Raw genomic sequence first — 20,000 nt, forward strand, 5'->3', positions numbered from 1 at the left:
ATCTTTCCTTATGTGTATCTTTCCCTTTTATTTCACATAATGATCTCTAAATTATTAGCTAATCTGAGTGACCAGATAAAGTACAATTTAGTGACTTAAATGAAATTCTGCACCAATGTTAATCAGATAAAGCTTTATTGCCAAGTGTGCATGTGGATACAAGGGATTTGTTTTAGTGTCATACGCTTCTGGTACACAGATACGACAAGATGAGAAAACCAAAAAATACACATATGTAATAATAATAATAATAATAATAATAATAATAATAATAATAATAATAATAATAATAGATTGTATGTCACATAGACAACTGTTCAAAACAACAAAAACAAATATTCATAACAGCCAAAGTCATTTGGTTAAGAGGGAAAATCCCTCCTTACAAGCATTCTGAAAGAAGACACGATTTCTTTTCATACAGCTGACAACTTTATTTATCTCTTTTTTAATTAAATAAAGTGCCAACAAGCGGGTACGGTGGCTTAGTGGTTAGCACGTTCGCTTCACACCTCCAGGGTTGGGGGTTCGATTCCCACCTCCGCCTTGTGTGTGTGGAGTTTGCATGTTCTCCCCGTGCCTCGGGGGTTTCCTCCGGGTACTCCGGTTTCCTCCCCCTGTCCAAAGACATGCATGGTAGGTTGATTGGCATCTCTGGAAAATTGTCCGTAGTGTGTGAGTGTGTGAGTGTGTGAATGAGAGTGTGTGTGTGCCCTGTGATGGGTTGGCACTCCGTCCAGGGTGTATCCTGCCTCGATGCCCGATGACGCCTGAGATAGGCACAGGCTCCCCGTGACCCGAGAAGTTCGGATAAGCGGTAGAAGATGAATGAATGAATGAATGAATGAAAGTGCCAACAAAAACTTTCCAACCCCTTATATAAAGTCAAGCTTAAACAGAAAAAAACCTTGATTAGACTGGTGCATTTTATAAGTTTGTTTGTCAGTAACGTAAAACTGATTAAGTTATTTTTCAAGCTATAGGCTCTACATACAGAAATGGTATCCTGAAAAAATCAGTAAATTAATCTAAACTGTACAGACATCACCGTACAGACTGGCGCCATAATTGGGGGTTCGGTGCCTTGCTCAAAGGCACCACAGTCATGGTGTTGCCGGCCCGAGACTCGAACCCACAACCTTAGGGTTAGGAGTCAAACTAACTGCTCTGGGTGTGTGTGTTCACGGTGTGTGTGTGTGTGTGTGTGTGTGTGTGTGTGTGTGTGTGTGTGTGTGTGTGTGTGTGTGTGTGTGTGTGTGTGTGTGTGTGTGTGTGTGTGTGTGTTCACTGCTGTGTGTGTGCACTTTGGATGGGTTAAATGAAATGAGAATGAATTCTGAGTCTGGGTCACCGTACTTAGCCGTACGTCACGTCATATAACACCTGCTCACAGAGATTTGCTATTTTGCTGAAATCCACGTCTTTAAAATGTGTTAAATGAAGGTTGGCTTTTATAGCCGATGTATGTGTTTTTGTTCATATCCACTGTATTTCACGATCTCTCGGTATCTGCACGCTGCACTTTTCTTTACAGCTCACCAGTAAGTGCCATAATTGCTGCATGTAATTACTAAGACATTTTGCCCCGAAACACTTGGAGCTCGTACAGATTCGTCTCCATCTCCAGATGGAGTTTTATCACTTCAACATGCTGTACTGCCAGGAGAAATTGTTTAAGACACCGCTTGAGGTATCATAAAACTGTCGTATGAGTGTCGTAAGTTATTTTCTTTTCTCCTTCATTTTATAACAGTTATAAACTCATGTTCTCTCGCCAGCTTTGACTCTGACACCGGAGACTCCTTCCATAACATCTCCTTACAAAAAAAAAAACCCAACACAATGTTAGCAATTTTTCGGTCTGTTTATGTGTCACGTCTGTCGAATGAATCCGATTGAGAGAGCTGTTGCTATGGAAACAATAACAGATCAAGTTGCTGTCTTTAAAAAAAATAAATCAACACCTTCTGACCAATCAGAACCCAGAATTCAATGCTGTGGTATTTTAACAACATGGCATCATACTGTGTGTGTGTGTGTGTGTGTGTGTGTGTGTGTGTGTGTGTGTGTGTGTGTGTGTGTGTGTGTGTGTGTGTGTGTGTAGGGGGTCAAAGTGTAGGTCAAAGTTTCTCTCCTGTCCAGCTCCAGCTCCGCCAGCTTACAGAATTACATTAACTCAGCACTTGATAAATCCCTGAGACATGCGGTCAGGTGAGACGAAATCCCTCCCAAGCTAAAGTTCATCTAGGATTCTCAGATCCTAACGTTGGATTTGTGTTAGATGTACAGCGTGATACTAACCCTAACCCTTTGGCAGCATTGAGATGTCCACAACTAAAATTGTCCAGTAAAATATTAACTATGAATGCGTAATAGTCTGGACTCTGATCTCCTGGATGCTGATTTAGGGGACGGTTATAAGTCAGTTTCAGGGGGGGGGGGCACGGTGGCTTAGTGGTTAGCACGTTCGCCTCACACGTCTAGGGTTGGGGGTTCGATTCCCGCCACCGCCTCCCCATGCCTCGGGGGTTTCCTCCGGGTACTCCGGTTTCCTCCCCCGGTCCAAAGACATGCATGGTAGGTTGATTGGCATCTCTGGAAAATTGTCCATAGTGTGTGTGTGTGTGAGTGAATGACGCCTGAGATAGGCACAGGCTCCCCGTGACCCGAGAAGTTCGGATAAGCGGTAGAAAATGAATGAAAAGTTGTTTCAGTTCCAGGTTGAGACACTGTTGAAATGTTCAAGGGGTGAATACTTATGCAACACCCTGTACCTAAAAACAAATAAAAATATGATTACGTTACTCAGAAATGAGTTTATTGGATTCTGTTGAAGTTTTCCAGTCAAGGTCTAATAACCCTTAACGATCCAAAGAACACTTAAAGAACTGTTCTGTACTTCTGTAGGCTACACACACACACACACACACACACACACACACACACACACACACACTGACCCAAAACTGAACCTGAATGAGAAAATGAGTACGGTGTGTTTACTAAATGAAGCTGTGTGTATTAATTAAAAGCACAAACTGACGATTCCCTCGGGACTGCGGGTCGATCGGTTGATGACTAATTGCTTGAGATTGACCTTCCTCACACAAGCGAGACACCCGGCGCATCTCCTTATTTGATTACAATTAGTCTCTGTCTGCACTTTCTCGCTCCGCATCAAAATTAAGACTTAATGAATGGATTACATGCAACGTCCGTGATTTACCTCCGACTGTATAACAGCTAACAGACACTCGGAGGTGGAGGAAGTCTAGTTCCTGTTCTGGGACACGTTGTCTGTTCAAAAGGAGAAAATCTGTGAGCTGAATTAAAGAATCGAGTGACAGATTAGAACTGACTGAAAAAAACTGCAATAAATCCTTAGTAAGTTCATCTTCTACCGCTTTATCCGAACTTCTCGGGTCACGGGGAGCCTGTGCCTATCTCAGGCGTCATCGGGCATCGAGGCAGGATACACCCTGGACGGAGTGCCAACCCATCACAGGGCACACACACTCCCATTCACTCACACACACACACACACACACACACACACACACACTATGGACAATTTTCCAGAGATGCCAATCAACCTACCATGCATGTCTTTGGACCGGGGGAGGAAACCGGAGTACCCGGAGGAAACCCCCGAGGCACAGGGAGAACATGCAAACTCCACACACACAAGGTGGAGGCGGGAATCGAACCCCCGACCCTGGAGGTTTGAGGTGAACATGCTGACCACTAAGCCACCGTGCCCCCCTTCCCCCCCAGTAAATTAAATCCGTTCAACTTTTTGTAACTCAAACCAAACACACCATGTGTGTCTATGTTCACTGTCCTCAGCACAACGCGGCTGAATTCTGGATTCTGATTGGCCAAAAGGTGTTGAATCGTTACCTATAACAGCGGCTCTCGTTATCGTTTCCATAGCAACAGCTCGTTCACAGAGGAGTGTTTTTCTTAATAACTCCGAGAAAAGGGCATGATATAAGTGACAGGAAGTAACTTGTTTCACTTTCCTTCGAAACATAAAAACATTCGTTGGCATATTTTTGTGGTCTAAGAGGAAGAAAACAAGTGTGGGTCATGTGTTTGTAGATAAATAACGTCACGGTGCTACATCACATGGTGCTTTATCACATCACCCTGTTGTCCGTAATGTGCTTTATTTTTGGTTTTGCTGATTTTACAGAAAAACTGAGGATACATCAATAAGATTAATTAAAAAAAAAGGGGTCTAAAATATGTCCAGGCTTTAAAGGGTTAAAGGTGGAATCCTGCTCCATCGTTAGTGCGGTTATATAAGATGTTTAAAGCCCAGCCTGGTGAGAGAGAGAATCTGAACGCCATCTGTTCTCTCACACCTCTACACATGGAGGTCGGTGAAATCAGCCGGCTGGACCATCCCACCTCTCTGTGTCCTAAAGACAGGAAAAAGCAGCGGGAGTAATTACTTTTATATACTGTATACATGTGTGTGTGTGTGTGTGTGTGTGTGTGTGTGTGTGTGTGTGTGTGTGTGTGTGTGTGTGTGTGTAAACAGACTGGGTTCTACACAACACTCGTAATAAACTCTGCCCAGATCGGATCTGTGGAAAACAACAACAACAACAACAACAACAACAACAACAACAACAACAACAACAACATTGTAGTTAAAGATGTTTGGATGATGAAACACTTATGACAGGATTAGGGTTAATCACAAACTTGCCAGAGTTAGAATTGTGGTTTACTGCAACATCACCATAGCCTCTGAGGGAGGGGGGGAGGGAGGGAGGGAGGGAGTATCTATCTATATCGATGTCTAGTAGAGCGAAGAGAGACTAGCGAGATCTATCATGTAGATAAGTATTACAGAGAGGATAGAGTTGATGGTAGAGATTTAGTAGACACGAATAGATATACTATTAGGTCTCTCGCCCTATGGATACTCGTCTCGCATTCTATCTCTCTATCTCTCTCTCGACTTTTCCCGGCTCTCCCTACCCGCTCTCTCTCGCTCTCTCTCTCTATTACCCTCACTCTCTCTCTCTCTCTCTCCTCTCTCTTCTCTCTCCCTATCTCGTCCGGTACTCTCTCTTCTGCGTCGTATATATATATATATATATATATATAGTATCTATATATATATCTTCTCGCTCGTCTCTAGAGAGAGAGAGGAAAAGAGAGAGAAGAGAAGAGAGCGAGGGGGAGGAGAAAGTAGAAATAGAAGAGAGGGAGAGAAGAGCGAGAGAGAGAGGGAGAGGAGAGAGGGGAGGGAGAAAAGAGAAGAGAGAGATCTATATACTATATCTATCTTACCTCTATCTCTCGCCTATCTCTCTATAACCTTAGATCTCTCTTCATTCTCTATATATATATTATATATATATATATACCCTCGCTCTCTCTCTCTCTATACCCTCGCTCTCTCTCTCTCTCTCTCTCTCTCTCTCTCTATACCCTCGCGCTCTCTCTCTCTCTCTTTCTCGCTCTCCCTACCCTCCCTCGCTCTCTCTACTCTCTTCTCCTATACCCCGCCTCTATCCTCCTCTCTCTCTCTCTCTCTCTCTCTCTCTCTCTCTCTCTCTCTCTCTCTCTCTCTCTCTCTCATGGTCGTTCTGTTTCTCAGAACACCTCACCATAAACACTCCTTCAGCCTCTGAGTAAGACCAGTCAGTACTGTTCTTCCCCGGGGTTTTGTGTGTTTGCGTAGCGTGCGCTGCTCATGTGTTTGTTTGGGACTCATGCACTCATCTCTTCTCTGTAAAGTAAAGAGTCCCCTGATTTCACTTCCTGTTTTTATCTGCCAGTAATGTAGCGCTTTAGAGCTCTGAGTTGAACCAAGCAGCACAGTTGAGTAACTATATGGGTGTGTGTGTGTGTGTGTGTGTGTGTGTGTGTGTGTGTGTGTGTGTGTGTGTGTGTGTGTGTGTGTGTGTGTGTGTGTGTGTACAGTGTGTGTGTGTTTTTGTGTCTGTGTGTCTGTGTGTGTGTGTGTCTTTGTGTGTGTGTGTGTGTGTGTGTGTGTGTCTGTGTGTGTGTGTGTGTGTGTGTGTGTGTGTGTGTGTGTGTGTGTGTGTGTGTGTGTGTGTGTGTGTGTGTGTGTGTGTGTGTGTGTTTTTGTGAGTGTGTCTTTGTGTGTGTGTCTGTGTTTTTGTGTCTGTGTGTCTGCGTGTGTCTGTGTGTGTGTGTGTGTGTGTGTGTGTGTGTGTGTGTGTGTGTGTGTGTGTGTGTGTCTATGTGGTTTATGGAAAGCGTCTCTAGTGTCAGCACTTCACAACAGACAGATATACAGTATATTTCCATCCTCATCTTTTTATAGCAGAGAGAGAGAGAGAGAGAGAGAGAGAGAGAGAGAGAGAGAGAGAGAGGATACAGAGAGGCTGGTGATGGAGCCACTGTTTAGAGCTGCTGTAACGTAAGAGAGTGACATCATCTGTATTAGATGAAACTATAACTGAAGTATTTATAGTTATTGTTTTGTTAGAGATTAAAAAAAAAACTTTGTGACGTTGTTTATGCAAAATAATCTGTTCATTCTCCATCCTTTCCGTAGTGAACGTCTTCTGACCAATCAGATTCGAGTATTCCGCTGGTCTAATTTGACCTACTTACTAAACACAAATCACGTTGTAGAGATTCATACGGAGACGTAACGTGTCACTGAGGGATGTTTTAAAGTGATTCCCTGCTCACTTCCTCACTGCTGTATAATCTTTACATTAAATTAGCTCGTCCTGTTAAAGTCGTCCTGCACCGAATACATGAGCTGAGCTGAAACAGAGACGATGCTGTATAAATCAAACCGCGCATTTACACTCTGCTGAAGAGACATTAGCAGATCCAAGCTGCTCATGATGCGTTATTAATGGTGCATTAGTCACTCGGGCAGGAGACTGGAGTAATGTCAGGGGGAAGATGATTACGCTTCAACATTTACCACCGAACTGAAGTCAGTAGTGTTACATCTGAAGCCACACGTTCACGTGGTGATGTGACAGATTAGAAGAAGATCCCGAAGTCATTCGAAGATATTCAAATAAATGCCACTAAAAGGTTCCACGTCCGAGTCTGACTTACGTGATGAGTCGTTCATCCAGAACTGATCTTCCTGATCGATTTTATTGCGAGAATTAATTTAACTGTAGTTTGTTTAATGGAGTAGGAACAGCGGTGCCATGGACACGAGCTATATTAAACTTTAAATAAGAAATATCAAAAATATTTCATATTTAATATTATTTATTATTTAACAACACAATCTTATTTATATATTTACCCTAAATGAAAATCAGTTTTTTTTACTGCGTATGTGCGAAATTTATATGAATTACATTCTAGTAAAAAAAAACTCTCTTTTAAAAGCCGGCAAAAACACGAGTGACTGTGTGATAAAACACTGTTACACTAATGAACGACAGGGTTTACAGGTTTAATCTATATATAAAATATTGAAACGAATTAAATCTGATCTACAGAATGATAGCCTGGCTCATACTCAGGAAAAATTATATATAATATATAAAAAATATATATAATAATATAATAATACTGTAATAAAATAATAATACTACAGGACTATTTACAGTAGACATTTGTTATTATTATTATTATTATTATTATTATTATTATTATTATTATTATTATTAATAGACTTTCTTAGTATTTTCTCACCTAGAAACCAAGGAGTGTGCAAACTTTTGCACTGAACTGTAATTCACTGAAGAGTTGAGTCTTATGTGTTTCATTTAGAAAAGCATAAAGAAGTCAGTGAAGGACATGAAGTGCAGGAGATCTACTGTGTGTATGTGTGTGTGTGTGTGCGTGTGCGTGTGCGTGTGCGTGTGCGTGTGCGTGTGCGCGTGTGCGTGTGTGTGTGTGCGTGTGCGTGTTTGCTCACACAGGCTCATGCAAGCGGGACAGGAAGCTGTCAATCTTGTCCTGAGGTATGTCTCCGTCCAGCTGAGCCAGATACCTGTACAGACTGACGAAGGTTTCGAAGGGGATTCGAGCTTCTCCCCCTTCCGGGTCCTGACTCAGGATTTCACACGCAAACTTCAGAGCGCTGATGATTGTCTGCGAACACAACAACACACCTGAGGCTCGTAGATGCTAGGGAATTTTTTTTAATCTATTATTGTACTGAATTATTTCACATCACTGATGATCTGTTTTCTTTTATTTATTTTTTATGTGTTAAGCTAAAAAAATACTAAAAAGAGTTTTATTTATTATTAAAACTAAGAATACGTTTAAATTATGATTATTTAAGGTGTGAGATGACCGATCAGAATGGTTGCAATCTCGAATCACAGATCCACCAAGCTGCCAATGTTGGGCCCCTGAACGAGGCCCTTAACCCTCAATTGTGCAGTTGTATAAAAATACAATACTTTGTGTAGTGTCACTCTGGATAAGAGCATCTGCCATATGCCATAAATGTATATATAAAGCTCTTATAAGTTCATTCATACATTTTGTGATGCAAGAATAATTTTAATATCCTTTTGAAGCACGTGAGACTCAGAGAATTTTCTCAGTGTGCAATAGAGTTTTACGGTCCAACACTGCCACCATGTGGTAGTTAGAGGAATTACATCCAGCCTAGCTCAGATACAGTATACAGTAATCTGACGGTTTTACTGTCTCTTAGTCAGTTCCATGAGGAACCCAGTAAATAAATCTGCACTACTCACTCCACCCAAAGCACTGCACCCGAGAGCGAAGAATTGCATCCAGTGGACCTGCGTGCTGAAGTTCCCGAGACTGAGCAGGGTGTCGAGCTGTTCAGCTGGCAGACGCAGGTCTGTCCATTTCTGCACTAACTCTTCTCTACTAACACTCTCCTCGGATGAAAGCTACCGATGATATAAACATAATATTTTCAACAACAGGTATGTATTCGATATACGGGAATTAAACATTACATGTGTGAAAGAATACAACTGGAACAGACGAACCTGCTCATGAAGGACTTTGAGGAGACCTGGAGTGAGTGTGTTCTCTGTAGTCGGTGTTTTTGCAGATATTTCCAGCTTGTCTTTCACTGGAAGAGGTTCACCTTCAGATAGAGCTGTGAAATAGCTGAAAATGATCAATAGCATTGACACGATATACTGGATATCTGTTTAATAAAAAGCACAAAAAAAAAGAACAGTACACAAAATGTTTTGTTGTATCTATTAAATTGTGTCGTACATCATGTGCTTTAGACCAAATTAAAAAAAGAAAACATCTTCAGCAGCTTAGACATGAACTGAAAAGACTTTTTTCGATTGCTGTTTCAGTTCAAACATTAAATGAAAAATATAACTGATTATATCTTGGGTTCTTTTGTCTCATGTATAGCAAATGTTAATTAAAAGTGTTAGCGATCGGAAATAAAAAATAATTAAATAAATAAAAAGAAATAAAAATGCTGTCGTTAAAATACGGCTATTCTTGCACAAAAGGAATCAGTGTTTATTACACACTTTATTTCCTGTATTCTAACTGGTACAAGGGGGGCACGGGGGCGTAGTGCTTAGCACGTTTGCCTCACACCTCCAGGGTTAGGGGTTCGATTCCCGCCTCCGCCTTGTGTGTGTGGAGTTTGCATGTTCTCCCCGTGCCTCGGGGGTTTCCTCCGGGTACTCCGGTTTCCTCCCCCGGTCCAAAGACATGCATGGTAGGTTGATTGGCATCTCTGGAAAATTGTCCGTAGTGTGTGAGTGTGTGAGTAAATGAGAGTGTGTGTGTGCCCTGTGATGGGTTGGCACTCCGTCCAGGGTGTATCCTGCCTCGATGCCCGATGACGCCTGAGATAGGCACAGGCTCCCCGTGACCCGAGAAGTTCGGATAAGCGGTAGGAAATGAAATGAATTAACAATCGATTAAGAATCGATTAACAATTAACAAGTAATTGTTTTTTTAGCTGAATACAAAAAAGTGTCTGTATATATATATATATATATATATATATATATATATATATAGAGAGAGAGAGAGAGAGAGAGAGAGAGAGAGAGAGAGAGAGAGAGATGTGTATATATATATATATATATATATATATAGATATAGATATAGATATAGATATAGATATATAGATATATAAACTTTTTTTATTCAACTAAAAATAATAATGTACTGTTGCTTGCTATTTGAACAGTATTTCATATTAGTTTCACATCACTTTTGTCCAGTTTATCCTGGAGGACATGACACACACATGACACACAGCAACACTGTTCAGTCTCACTTGTGTCATCGTCGTTCTCAGCCGTGTTTTGGGTCTTCTGAAAGCAGTAAGACTGCCGTCAGCATCAGCTGATGACACTGGGATGGCTAAAAGCGACATAAGGGTTTCAACTTGATCAAACAGGCCTGTCAATTCAACTGACATTCCTCTGAAGATATCAGCCAGTTCAGAATCAGAATCAGAATCAGACAGATAAATTCAGTATTAGATCTAAAAGTGTTTCAGGAGCCAAACATGGCTTAGCTGGACTTTTAGATTGTCCCTGTTCAGCTCTGAATACTGATCACTAATGACACTAAGTAGAGTTTCCTCTAACGTCTGCACATCTGGATCTGTTTAACCGAACCTGTCCCTCAGCTGAACATCAACACTATCTAGAATTTTATAGAACTCTGTAAGTGTACTATAACATACAGGACACGGTATTACCGGTAGCCTGTATAATCATTAACATCTCGTCTTGACACGGAGCTTTGGCACGTCAGATAACAGAATATCGCTGCATCTTACTTACATTACACCTTAGTGAAAAATACAAAGCTGATCATAAAGTGACGTGGGTTACAGAAGAGGAACACAATAAAGCCAAAGCCAATCATATTAGAGATGTGAGTTATGGAGTTAACAGTTCGTGGTTCTACAGACGATTCAGTGTTCCCTGGATATTGGAGGGGAACATTGACCCTTTGGACCCTTTAGACTCCTGATCACTCCTGATGAAGGTGAAGTGTGTCAGACTCACTCAGCAGACCACTGCAGCACATCTGGAGGCTGCGTCCTAATAGCAGCTTTAGTGAACTGTTTGAGGATGTCCGGCAGATCAGGAGGGATGTTGATCTGCTGAGCGCAGTACATTCTGTCCGAAAGAGGCATCACGACTGTCCTGCTGGAAGAGAGGAAGAAAATAGAAAGAAAGAAAGAAAGAAAGAAAGAAAGAAAGAAAGAAAGAAAGAAAGAAAGAAAGAAAGAAAGAAAGAAAGAAAGAAAGAAAGAAAGAAAAACTCTTAGCTAACATCTGTCATTAAACAGACTGCTAATTTAACACATTTTTAAAAAACGTACCAAACCTGAAGTACACAAGATATTAATGAACCCAAATTTAACGGTCCTTATACTGGCGTTGGAGCGTCTCCTGTTTCTATAGCAACGCGGTTTATATACACGGTCACCTAGAAACGAGGACTGACGTCACGACGTCACTGACGTCACGGTATTTAACCCAAATATGTTATTAAATAAATATGTATAAAGGACGAATAAATTATTGCACTGGCTGTAAACATACAGAAATATAAAATGTAGAAATATTTTAATATTTACTAAATTATAGTTTAACATTATAACAGTATAACATTGAGTTTTTATATTGAACGTTGTGTGTGTGTGTGTGTGTGTGTGTGTGTGTGTGTGTGTGTGTGTGTGTGTGTGTGTGTGTGTGTGTGTGTGTGTGTGTGTGTGTATTAAACTCACTGCGCACGCGCCCTGATCAGGTTTAATCTCGCGAGAACACAGATATTGTGTGGACCAATGAAATCGCTCCGTTCCTGACGAACGAGCGCCGTAAACATGGCGGACTACAAGGAGGCACCTTTAGCGACTCGCCCGCAAACATTAGATCCGGCGGAATATTATAAAGTTTCACCCGAATATCGACGTGCGGAGGAGCAGCGAGCTGCACTGAGGTCCAGACTGAAGAGAGAATATCAGATCAAGCTGAACAATCCTCTGAGGAAAGAGCTGATTGTGAGTGGGTTAGTTAGCTGGTTAGTTAGCTGGTTAGTTAGCTTAACTAGCAGGTTGTAAACAAAACTTCCTAACGAGTACAAATGTCGACTTTTATTTCAGCTGAACGATGGAGACGTTTATAAACCTTATAAATAATCAGTGACCTTGTGCTAGTTCGCTTTAATAACCCACTGATAACCAGTTAGTCTTCTTAACTAACTAACTAACTAACTAACTAACCCTCTTTAGTGGGGATATAAACACATTTCCAGCACAAGTCTGTTCCCAAATCTTTTCAATTGACAACAGACTCTGAGTTAAAGGTCAGCTGGTGACGTCATAGCCTTATTTGCTTATTAATGAACCCAATATGGACATTTGCATATTAATGCACAAACTAACTCTGTACAAATGGACTTTAATGTAGTTTAGATACTCAGGACTGGTTACAGACTGATTAATTAGGGCGGAGTTTCACCTCACTGGTTTAGGGTTAGAACAAATCTCGGTCCGGTTTATGCATTCGATCATGTAACATTAATGTGCATTAATATTGTGCTCATTCTTGTTCTCGCAGGAGGACCCGGCACTCACAAAGTGGACGTACGTCCGTACCGAGATGTATAAGAACTTCAGGCCGACACCCAAATCGTCGCTGGTCGCAGGTTTGATCGGCGTCGCTCCGCTCTTCATCTTGTGCTACGTGTTAAAGACAGACCGTGTGAGTTGTGCTTAAAAGTCGTTTTGTTCTTGTTTTCCTTCTCTTTCACACAGCGTGGCTCAATTCTCAAATCTGTTTGGTCAGAAAGCGACTCGGAAACCACACGGACGACGGGTTTATATTAATTATTCAGTCCTACTGTTTCCATGGTAACAGCTCAGACACAGGGACTTAATGATGAACCGATTTTAAAAAATGAAAGACATTTTTTGTTAAACGACAGTCGTCGTAGATACGAAGCGGAACGAAATCCGCCCGTATGTAGCCGTTCCATACGAATAGCGGTGTAATTTATTCCGGCGTTCGAATGCAGAAGAGCGAAGACAAAGTGTTGAGTGTTGAACGGATGTCCTGCAGAGACGTCCTGAAGACGACACGAGTTCGACTCTGAGAGTTACGGAGTTCTGACACTGGAGACTCCTTCCTTAAAGCCATAAATAAAAAGATTTATTTTAATGCAGAAAGTCTGCCAGAAAGCTCCCTGCGAATCAACTGTTGCTATGGAAACAAAAACGAGCACATCGTTCTTATAAAGCTGCACTAGCGTCAGCTGTCGTTACAGGAAACTCGACACCTTTTGAAAAAGAGACCTCACGCACGAGCTTCGTACGTCTGATGAATTTCTCATCGTTTATTCTGAGGTCGATTTACAGAGGAAGTGAAAAATCCTCTCCGTCGTTCGTTACCGAAACGTGTGCTGATGCAGTTTGTGTAAAGGTTTATCTTTGTGTCATTTCAGGACAAGAGGGAGCAGCGGATAAAAGACGGGACGTACGAACGCCCCTACAGACTCTCGTACTGACCTCTGACTCGTGTTCCGGTTTCAGTCCTCAGCTCTTGTTGTACGTGTACATGTGACTATAAATAAACTTTACTGCTGAAATAATAAACCAGAACAGTTTGTTTGGGTTCAGATCGATTTTATTGTCTTAACATGTCTACGCTATCATACGTCCATCGTGCCTCATCGCTGCGGTTGTTTATATCTGACTCCTGACTCGTTAATGTGGGTCATTCAGGCCGGTGTTTGTTTACATGCTGCCAGCTTTCCACTTTGGGTTGAAGTGTTTCTTCAGAGGCTCCCAGCATTTGTAGTAGCTCTTGTCCAGACGCTGGCACGTCTCCAGCCCCCACTTGGTGACCGCCATGCTGAAGGACGACTCGAACATGAACGCCTGCGACAAAACCACAGATCACGTTAGATCTGCTACAGAGATACAGCACGACAGCTTTGGAGTTCAGGGCGAATCTATGAAACCGTGCGGCTCGAAGATGTTTTACATGAAAAGAAGAGAAATCAGATCTCACTGTAGCACCTGGTCCTTACTCCTGACGACAAGCTTCTGACTCTCAGGAGCTGCAAACTCACACAATGACTTGTTTTTTTTTTTAATAAAGCATCAGTTCAGGGCTTCTCACACACATGTACACAGTGTGGAGTTGTAAATGCTTAACGTTTTATTTCTAATTTTACTCTAAACTTAAATTAAATTATTGATTATCATTGAAAAATGTTTGCGGTTACAGAAAAATAACGATGTTTGGAGTGTTAAAAGTTTCTATCAAACACAAAAGGAGAAGAAATTGAGGAAACCTGTGTATCTAACATTAGGTAGTGGTGTGTGTGTGTGTGTGTGTGTGTGTGTGTGTGTGCGCTAATTAATGAATTAATTAATGGATTTAATCCTTTTAATTTAATTTAATGCTTAACAACAAGGGAACACAATAACCTCTAACTAGCTAGCTGGTCTCTGGATGATGTTAGATCCAAAACCCTTAACTGTTAATTCAGTACCTTGTGGTTTAGCTGGAGGACTGAAATGTTCAGAAACAGACAATGAAAAGATGAGAGAAGCCTCAGATGGCGAGAAAGCTACGTTCAGCTGTTGAAGATTTAACACAGGTTCATTACTGATGTCATTAAAGATCTGGAAGAGAATTTATGTGGAAATATTTATGAAGAAGTCAGGTGCCTAAGGTGAGAAGATATGATGTCAGTCAGAGCTTTGTTTTAGATTCCCTCACAGATGTAGGATTGAGTAACACTGATGGTTTGTGTGTACCATGGTTCCCTCAGCGACTCTCTCGGGTTTCAGCTTGGTCGTGCTGTTCTTCTCAAAGCAGTCAGCATCAGGGCCATGAGGCGTCATCATGCTGTGCAGACTCGCTCCTCCAGGCTGAAAACCCTCTTCCTTTGCCTCATAGTGACCCTTGATTAATCCCATGAACTCACTCATGCAGTTCCCTGAAACACACACACAGGGGGCGCTGTAACACAACACCTGAACCATCTTGGGTCATGCTCACACACAAAAAAAAGAGTGAAGTGAATACTGTGGGACTCTAAAATGTAGTTTCTCCTGATCTGTAAAGGATGACCTGTGGAGAAGACGGTTCCAGACCTGAGATGTTAAAGAGATTCACAAAACCAAAACAACAAAGAATTGTAATAATTATACTGATCATATTTCAGGAGGGGGGGAGGGCATGGTGGCTTAGTGGTTAGCACGTTCGCCTCACACCTCCAGGGTCGGGGGTTCGATTCCCGCCTCCGCCTTGTGTGTGTGGAGTTTGCATGTTCTCCCCGTGCCTCGGGGGTTTCCTCCGGGTACTCCGGTTTCCTCCCCCGGTCCAAAGACATGCATGGTAGGTTGATTGGCATCTCTGGAAAATTGTCCGTAGTGTGTGTGTGTGAGTGAATGAGAGTGTGTGTGTGCCCTGTGATGGGTTGGCACTCCGTCCAGGGTGTATCCTGCCTCGATGCCCGATGACACCTGAGATAGGCACAGGCTCCCCGTGACCCGAGAAGTTCGGATAAGCGGTAGGAAATGAATGAATGAATGAATATTTCAGGACACGTGCTGAGGAACTCAGTAACATTTTTAAGTGATTTATAAGTAACACATTTCACATGAGGGTTTTTTTACACACAGATTTGTAAATATAAGACGAGTCAGACACAAAAATGAATATCAGTACGATGTTTGTGAACACGATTCGTCACTCACTGTGATAGTACGGAGGTCTGAAGGTGTGATCCGCGACTCCCCAGCGAGGTGGGAAGATGACAAAATCAGCGACGGCGACCCCGGGGCGAGTGGATTTAGCCGTCAGGACAGTAAAAATGGACGGATCCTGAATGAGAGAACAAAAAGTTATCTGTAACGTCTAGATGGATGAACGGGGTCTACAAAATAGAATCGTTTCTGCTCCGCTTTACTCTTCAACTATCACCGTTTAGAACAGAATCGGTACGAATGTAAAACGCTGAAATAAAAAACAAAAGGATTGAATCTGCTGTATGTGAAAGTGAAGGAGAAAGAAAACAGATGACACTAATGAAACGAGAGATGAAATGAAATGATGAAACGTCACGTCCTCTCACAGGAGCAGAATAAAATGGTTACGCTAATACTCGTGTGTGTGTATGTGTGTGTGTAGCTGGATTTAGGAAAGAAATAGATATTTACATTCCAATAAAATCACAGACAAACTTTTGCCAACAACGACTGCAGTCTGTAGCTTTGTTTACTGTTTAATTGCTTCGTTTCCAAATGGATTCTAGCTACAAAGCGGGAAATACACAGACACATCCATGCTAACCAGCTAGCATTTGTGCTGTCAGTACAGTGAACTGCCCCCTAGTGGAGCAACAGACTCACTGCTCTAGTCCACATAACTGAATTACTCACTCACTAACTACCGCTTATCTGAACTTCTCGGGTCACGGGGAGCCTGTGCCTATCTCAGGCGTCATCGGGCATCAAGGCAGGATACACCCTGGACGGAGTGCCAACCCATCACAAGGCACACACACACTCTCATTCACTCACACACACACACACACTACGGACAATTTTCCAGAGATGCCAATCAACCTACCATGCATGTCTTTGGACCGGGGGAGGAAACCGGAGTACCCAGAGGAAACCCCCGAGGCACGGGGAGAACATGCAAACTCCACACACACAAGGTGGAGGCGGGAATCGAACCCCCGACCCAGGAGGTGTGAGGCAAACGTGCTAACCACTAAGCCACCGTGACCCTCAACTGAATTACAAATTATTATTTTTCCTTCTGCATTTCTTTCCTTACTGTCTTCCAGAACTGTGTGGATTTCTAGAGGAACAAAAGGTAAATTTCTGCCAAATACTTCAGATTTGATGTGTTTTATTCTGTCCGGTTCACACCGTGGGCCGTGGCATCGCCGGACCTGTCGCGTGCTGGACATCGCCGCAGCACCTCACCTGTAATAAACCTCACTGACTTTTACTCACAGCGTGATCGAAGGCTACACAGTTGATGACCATGAAGTTCTCTAGGTTGTATTTGTAGGGAGCGTAGTTTCCGTGCCACGCCACCACGTTAAAGGGTGAAAAGTCCTGCAAAAAAAACAGCACTTAAACATACAGATCATCAACAAGGATGTGACTTCAGTTTCCTGCCTGTCCTTCATTCATTCAACAAAAGTGTGTGTGTGTGTGTGTGTGTGTGTGTGTGTGTGTGTGTGTGTGTGTGTGTGTGTGTGTGTGTGTGTGTGTGTGTGTGTGTGTATGAGTGGGTCTCTATGTATGTCTGTGTGTGTCTGTGTGTGTGTGTGTGTGTGTGTGTGTCTGTGTGTCTGTGTGTGTGTGTGTGTGTTTCTGTGAGTGTGTTTGTGTTTTTGTGTCTGCGTGTGTCTGCGTGTGTCTGTGTGTGTCTGTCTGTGTGTGTGTGTCTGTGTGTGTGTGTGTGTGTGTGTGTGTGTGTGTGTGTGTGTGTGTGTGTGTGTGTGTGTCTGTGTGTGTATGAGTTTGTGTGTGTGTATGTGTGTGTCTGTCTGTGTGTGTGTGTCTGTGTGTGTCTGTGTGTCTGTTTGTGTGTGTGTCTGTGTGTGTGTGTGTGTGTGTGTGTGTGTGTGTGTGTGTGTGTGTGTGTGTGTGTGTGTGTGTGTGTGTGTGTGTGTGTGTGTGTGTGTGTGTATTTCACTTTCACTAGGTTTCTGCTGACATCTTTGTTCAGAATCCAGGTCACTGTATGATTTAAAAACATCTAAAACAGTCGTTATGTTTCTTAACACATTCACTTAATACTCGAGTAAAACTTTCTTTTTCTCTTCTTTTTTTTTAAAACTTCTTCTATTTTCCTGCCAGGAATGAAATTGTGAAGTGGATTTATAGTGAAGAAATGTCTTCATTGTGGCTGTTAAAAAGAAAAGAAGAAGAAGAAGAAGAAGAAGAAGAAAAACAGCAATTTTATAAAGTCCTCTGTTGAAAATGTTGTCGTGAAAAGACGGTGAATGGTGGCTGTAAAATCAATATAATTCATTACAGCCATTACAGCCAAGACTACCTGCAGGTCTGACCCTCGTTCTTCTCACACACACACACACACACACACACACACACACACACACACACACACACACACACACACACACACACACACACACACACACACACACATTTAGAGCGAAAACTCGAGGCACAAAGTCAAAGAAATACACATTTAAAGAGTTTGTGTGTGTGTGTGTGTGTGTGTGTGTGTGTGTGTGTGTGTGTGTGTGTGTGTGTGTGTGTGTGTGTGTGTGTGTGTGTTTTCTCTCTTTATTTTTCTTTTTACTGTTATATACATTCTCACAAAGACATTCTCTCCTCACACCCTGGGTGCTTCCTGGACCCTGATGTTTGTAATCTCACAGACATTACTGCTTGCAGGATAACTCCACCAGACTTGATTAAAACAGAGAAAAAAACACTCATACACACAAAACACAAACAGATTGGCCCAGTCAAGCAAATAATAAGTTAATTTGAGCAATTTCAGCGCTCAGCTGGAGAACAGAACAGCGGGACGAGACAGCAGCGTCTCCCTCCAGACGCCGGCCAACAGCCTCGTATATAAACATAAATATATACACACTTAAGGAAGGAAACATAGTGGACGAGTTCTGCCTCATCACCGATATTAATATTAATATTAATATCAATATTAATATTAATAATAATAATAATAATAATAATAGAAATTCCACATCATTACTATCTGATGATATATTGTAAAGAACGATCTCATCCCTCTGACATTTAATAAAATTCTCGCGTCACACGTCGATCCGATTACACACACAACAGGAAGCTCGGGGAAAAATCATTTCCGAGGAAAATTTGCTGAAGCGAACGCTCGAGTCAGGAAATAGTTTCCAGATGGAAAGATTTACGCTGTGAAATGCTGATGATTCTGACGTTCACTAATTAAACTTAATTATGACCTAAAGATTTGTGAAGACGAGATCGCTGATCATTTAACACATTACAGAACCGGTGTATTGTTGGGGAAATATAACAGGTAGCGTGAAGGAGATGGAGGAGGAGGAGAAGAAGAAGGAAAGGAAGAAGGAGAAGAAAAGAAAAAGAAACATTTTATAATTCTTTCTATAATTATTATAATTTTGTACTAATTTTATAATTTATACTTAATTACAGTTTATTATTATTTTTATTATTATTATTATTATTTTTCTATTTTTCTCCTTTTCACACAAGATTTTTCTTATTGTCTACATTTTTTTTTTTTGCACTTTTCTTCTATATTTCTCATTTAATTTTTTCTTTCCCTTCTTTGGAAATCATCCATTTTTATTGATTTACCTTACAAAGAAAGAAAGAAAGAAAGAAAGAAAGAAAGAAAGAAAGAAAGAAAGAAAGAAAGAAAGAAAGACAAAAAACAGAGAGAGAGAAAAAGAGAGAGAGAGAGAGAGAGAGAGAGAGAGAGAGAGAGAGAGCAGAATTTTAACCAGTGACCTCCCACCACTGATGTTTTATCAGTCCTGTACCTGCTGACAGGAGAAGAGTTTCCCCTGGTACTTGTTGATGATGGTGTAACCGCTGGCTACGGTGCGATCTTCATACCAAGCCGCAGGTGTCAGGAAGTCTCTGGGATTAGCGAGTCCATTAGCTCCTGAAATCAACACAAGAAATATTAATAAACCTCTAAATACAATTTTAGAAAATAATAAGTAAAAGAATCACAGGACGGAGGTGATACCTATGGGTCCGAGGTCCGGCAGCTCGAAGTGAGCACCATAGACCTCCAGGATGTAGCCTCTGGTCTGACCGAACACGTCCACGCTGAAACGCACGCCACTCTACAGCATGACGGAATGGAGAGCAGAATTAACTCATGCTGGTCAAGACGTCATGTGAAGAATAAAAAATAGTAATGTTTAGTTTTTCTTCTACGCTGCATCGATTTGCTAGCAATCCTTATTTATTAGAGAACGACACGTCGTAGCTTTTATCCGTTTATTGTTGTGGAATTTCTGTAAAACAAATCTGTTCGTTTTTCTCA

General features: G+C 41.8%; 3 protein-coding genes across 4 annotated transcripts in view; 1 reads left to right on the forward strand and 2 right to left on the reverse strand.

The window, feature by feature from the left end:
* Nucleotides 1-4,129: 4,129 nt before the first annotated feature.
* ropn1l (rhophilin associated tail protein 1-like) lies at nucleotides 4,130-11,448 on the reverse strand. Of its 2 annotated transcripts, none has more exons than XM_047808741.1 (6): nucleotides 11,288-11,448; nucleotides 10,968-11,111; nucleotides 8,949-9,072; nucleotides 8,685-8,846; nucleotides 7,889-8,064; nucleotides 4,130-4,424 (listed from the first exon to the last, which is right to left on the reverse strand). In XM_047808741.1, the coding sequence occupies exons 2-6, from the start codon at nucleotides 11,096-11,098 to the stop codon at nucleotides 4,370-4,372; spliced, it is 648 nt and encodes a 215-aa protein (XP_047664697.1). In that variant the 5' UTR covers nucleotides 11,099-11,111; nucleotides 11,288-11,448; the 3' UTR covers nucleotides 4,130-4,369. The 2 variants fall into 2 exon arrangements, with proteins under 2 accessions (XP_047664697.1, XP_047664698.1); XM_047808742.1 differs by having other exon boundaries at nucleotides 10,968-11,108; nucleotides 11,288-11,413.
* Nucleotides 11,449-11,753: 305 nt separating this feature from the next.
* On the forward strand, nucleotides 11,754-13,567 carry ndufb4 (NADH:ubiquinone oxidoreductase subunit B4). The gene is made up of 3 exons (XM_047808743.1): nucleotides 11,754-11,968; nucleotides 12,528-12,671; nucleotides 13,411-13,567. Exons 1-3 carry the CDS (start codon nucleotides 11,792-11,794, stop codon nucleotides 13,471-13,473), a joined length of 384 nt encoding a protein of 127 aa, XP_047664699.1. The 5' UTR covers nucleotides 11,754-11,791; the 3' UTR covers nucleotides 13,474-13,567.
* Nucleotides 13,568-13,574: 7 nt separating this feature from the next.
* Nucleotides 13,575-20,000, reverse strand: part of hgd (homogentisate 1,2-dioxygenase) — a 10,099-nt gene continuing 3,673 nt past the window's right edge. Inside the window, exons 9-14 of the mRNA XM_047808740.1 lie at nucleotides 19,698-19,797; nucleotides 19,486-19,610; nucleotides 16,949-17,053; nucleotides 15,680-15,806; nucleotides 14,735-14,916; nucleotides 13,575-13,846 (exon numbers count right to left, since the gene is read on the reverse strand). Coding sequence (XP_047664696.1) covers nucleotides 13,703-13,846; nucleotides 14,735-14,916; nucleotides 15,680-15,806; nucleotides 16,949-17,053; nucleotides 19,486-19,610; nucleotides 19,698-19,797 — 783 coding nt within the window. The 3' untranslated portion in view covers nucleotides 13,575-13,702. The remainder of the gene's footprint in view (nucleotides 13,847-14,734; nucleotides 14,917-15,679; nucleotides 15,807-16,948; nucleotides 17,054-19,485; nucleotides 19,611-19,697; nucleotides 19,798-20,000) is intronic.

Source organism: Tachysurus fulvidraco, chromosome 25 (genome assembly GCF_022655615.1).
Source record: "Tachysurus fulvidraco isolate hzauxx_2018 chromosome 25, HZAU_PFXX_2.0, whole genome shotgun sequence".
NCBI classification, from domain to species: domain Eukaryota; kingdom Metazoa; phylum Chordata; class Actinopteri; order Siluriformes; family Bagridae; genus Tachysurus; species Tachysurus fulvidraco.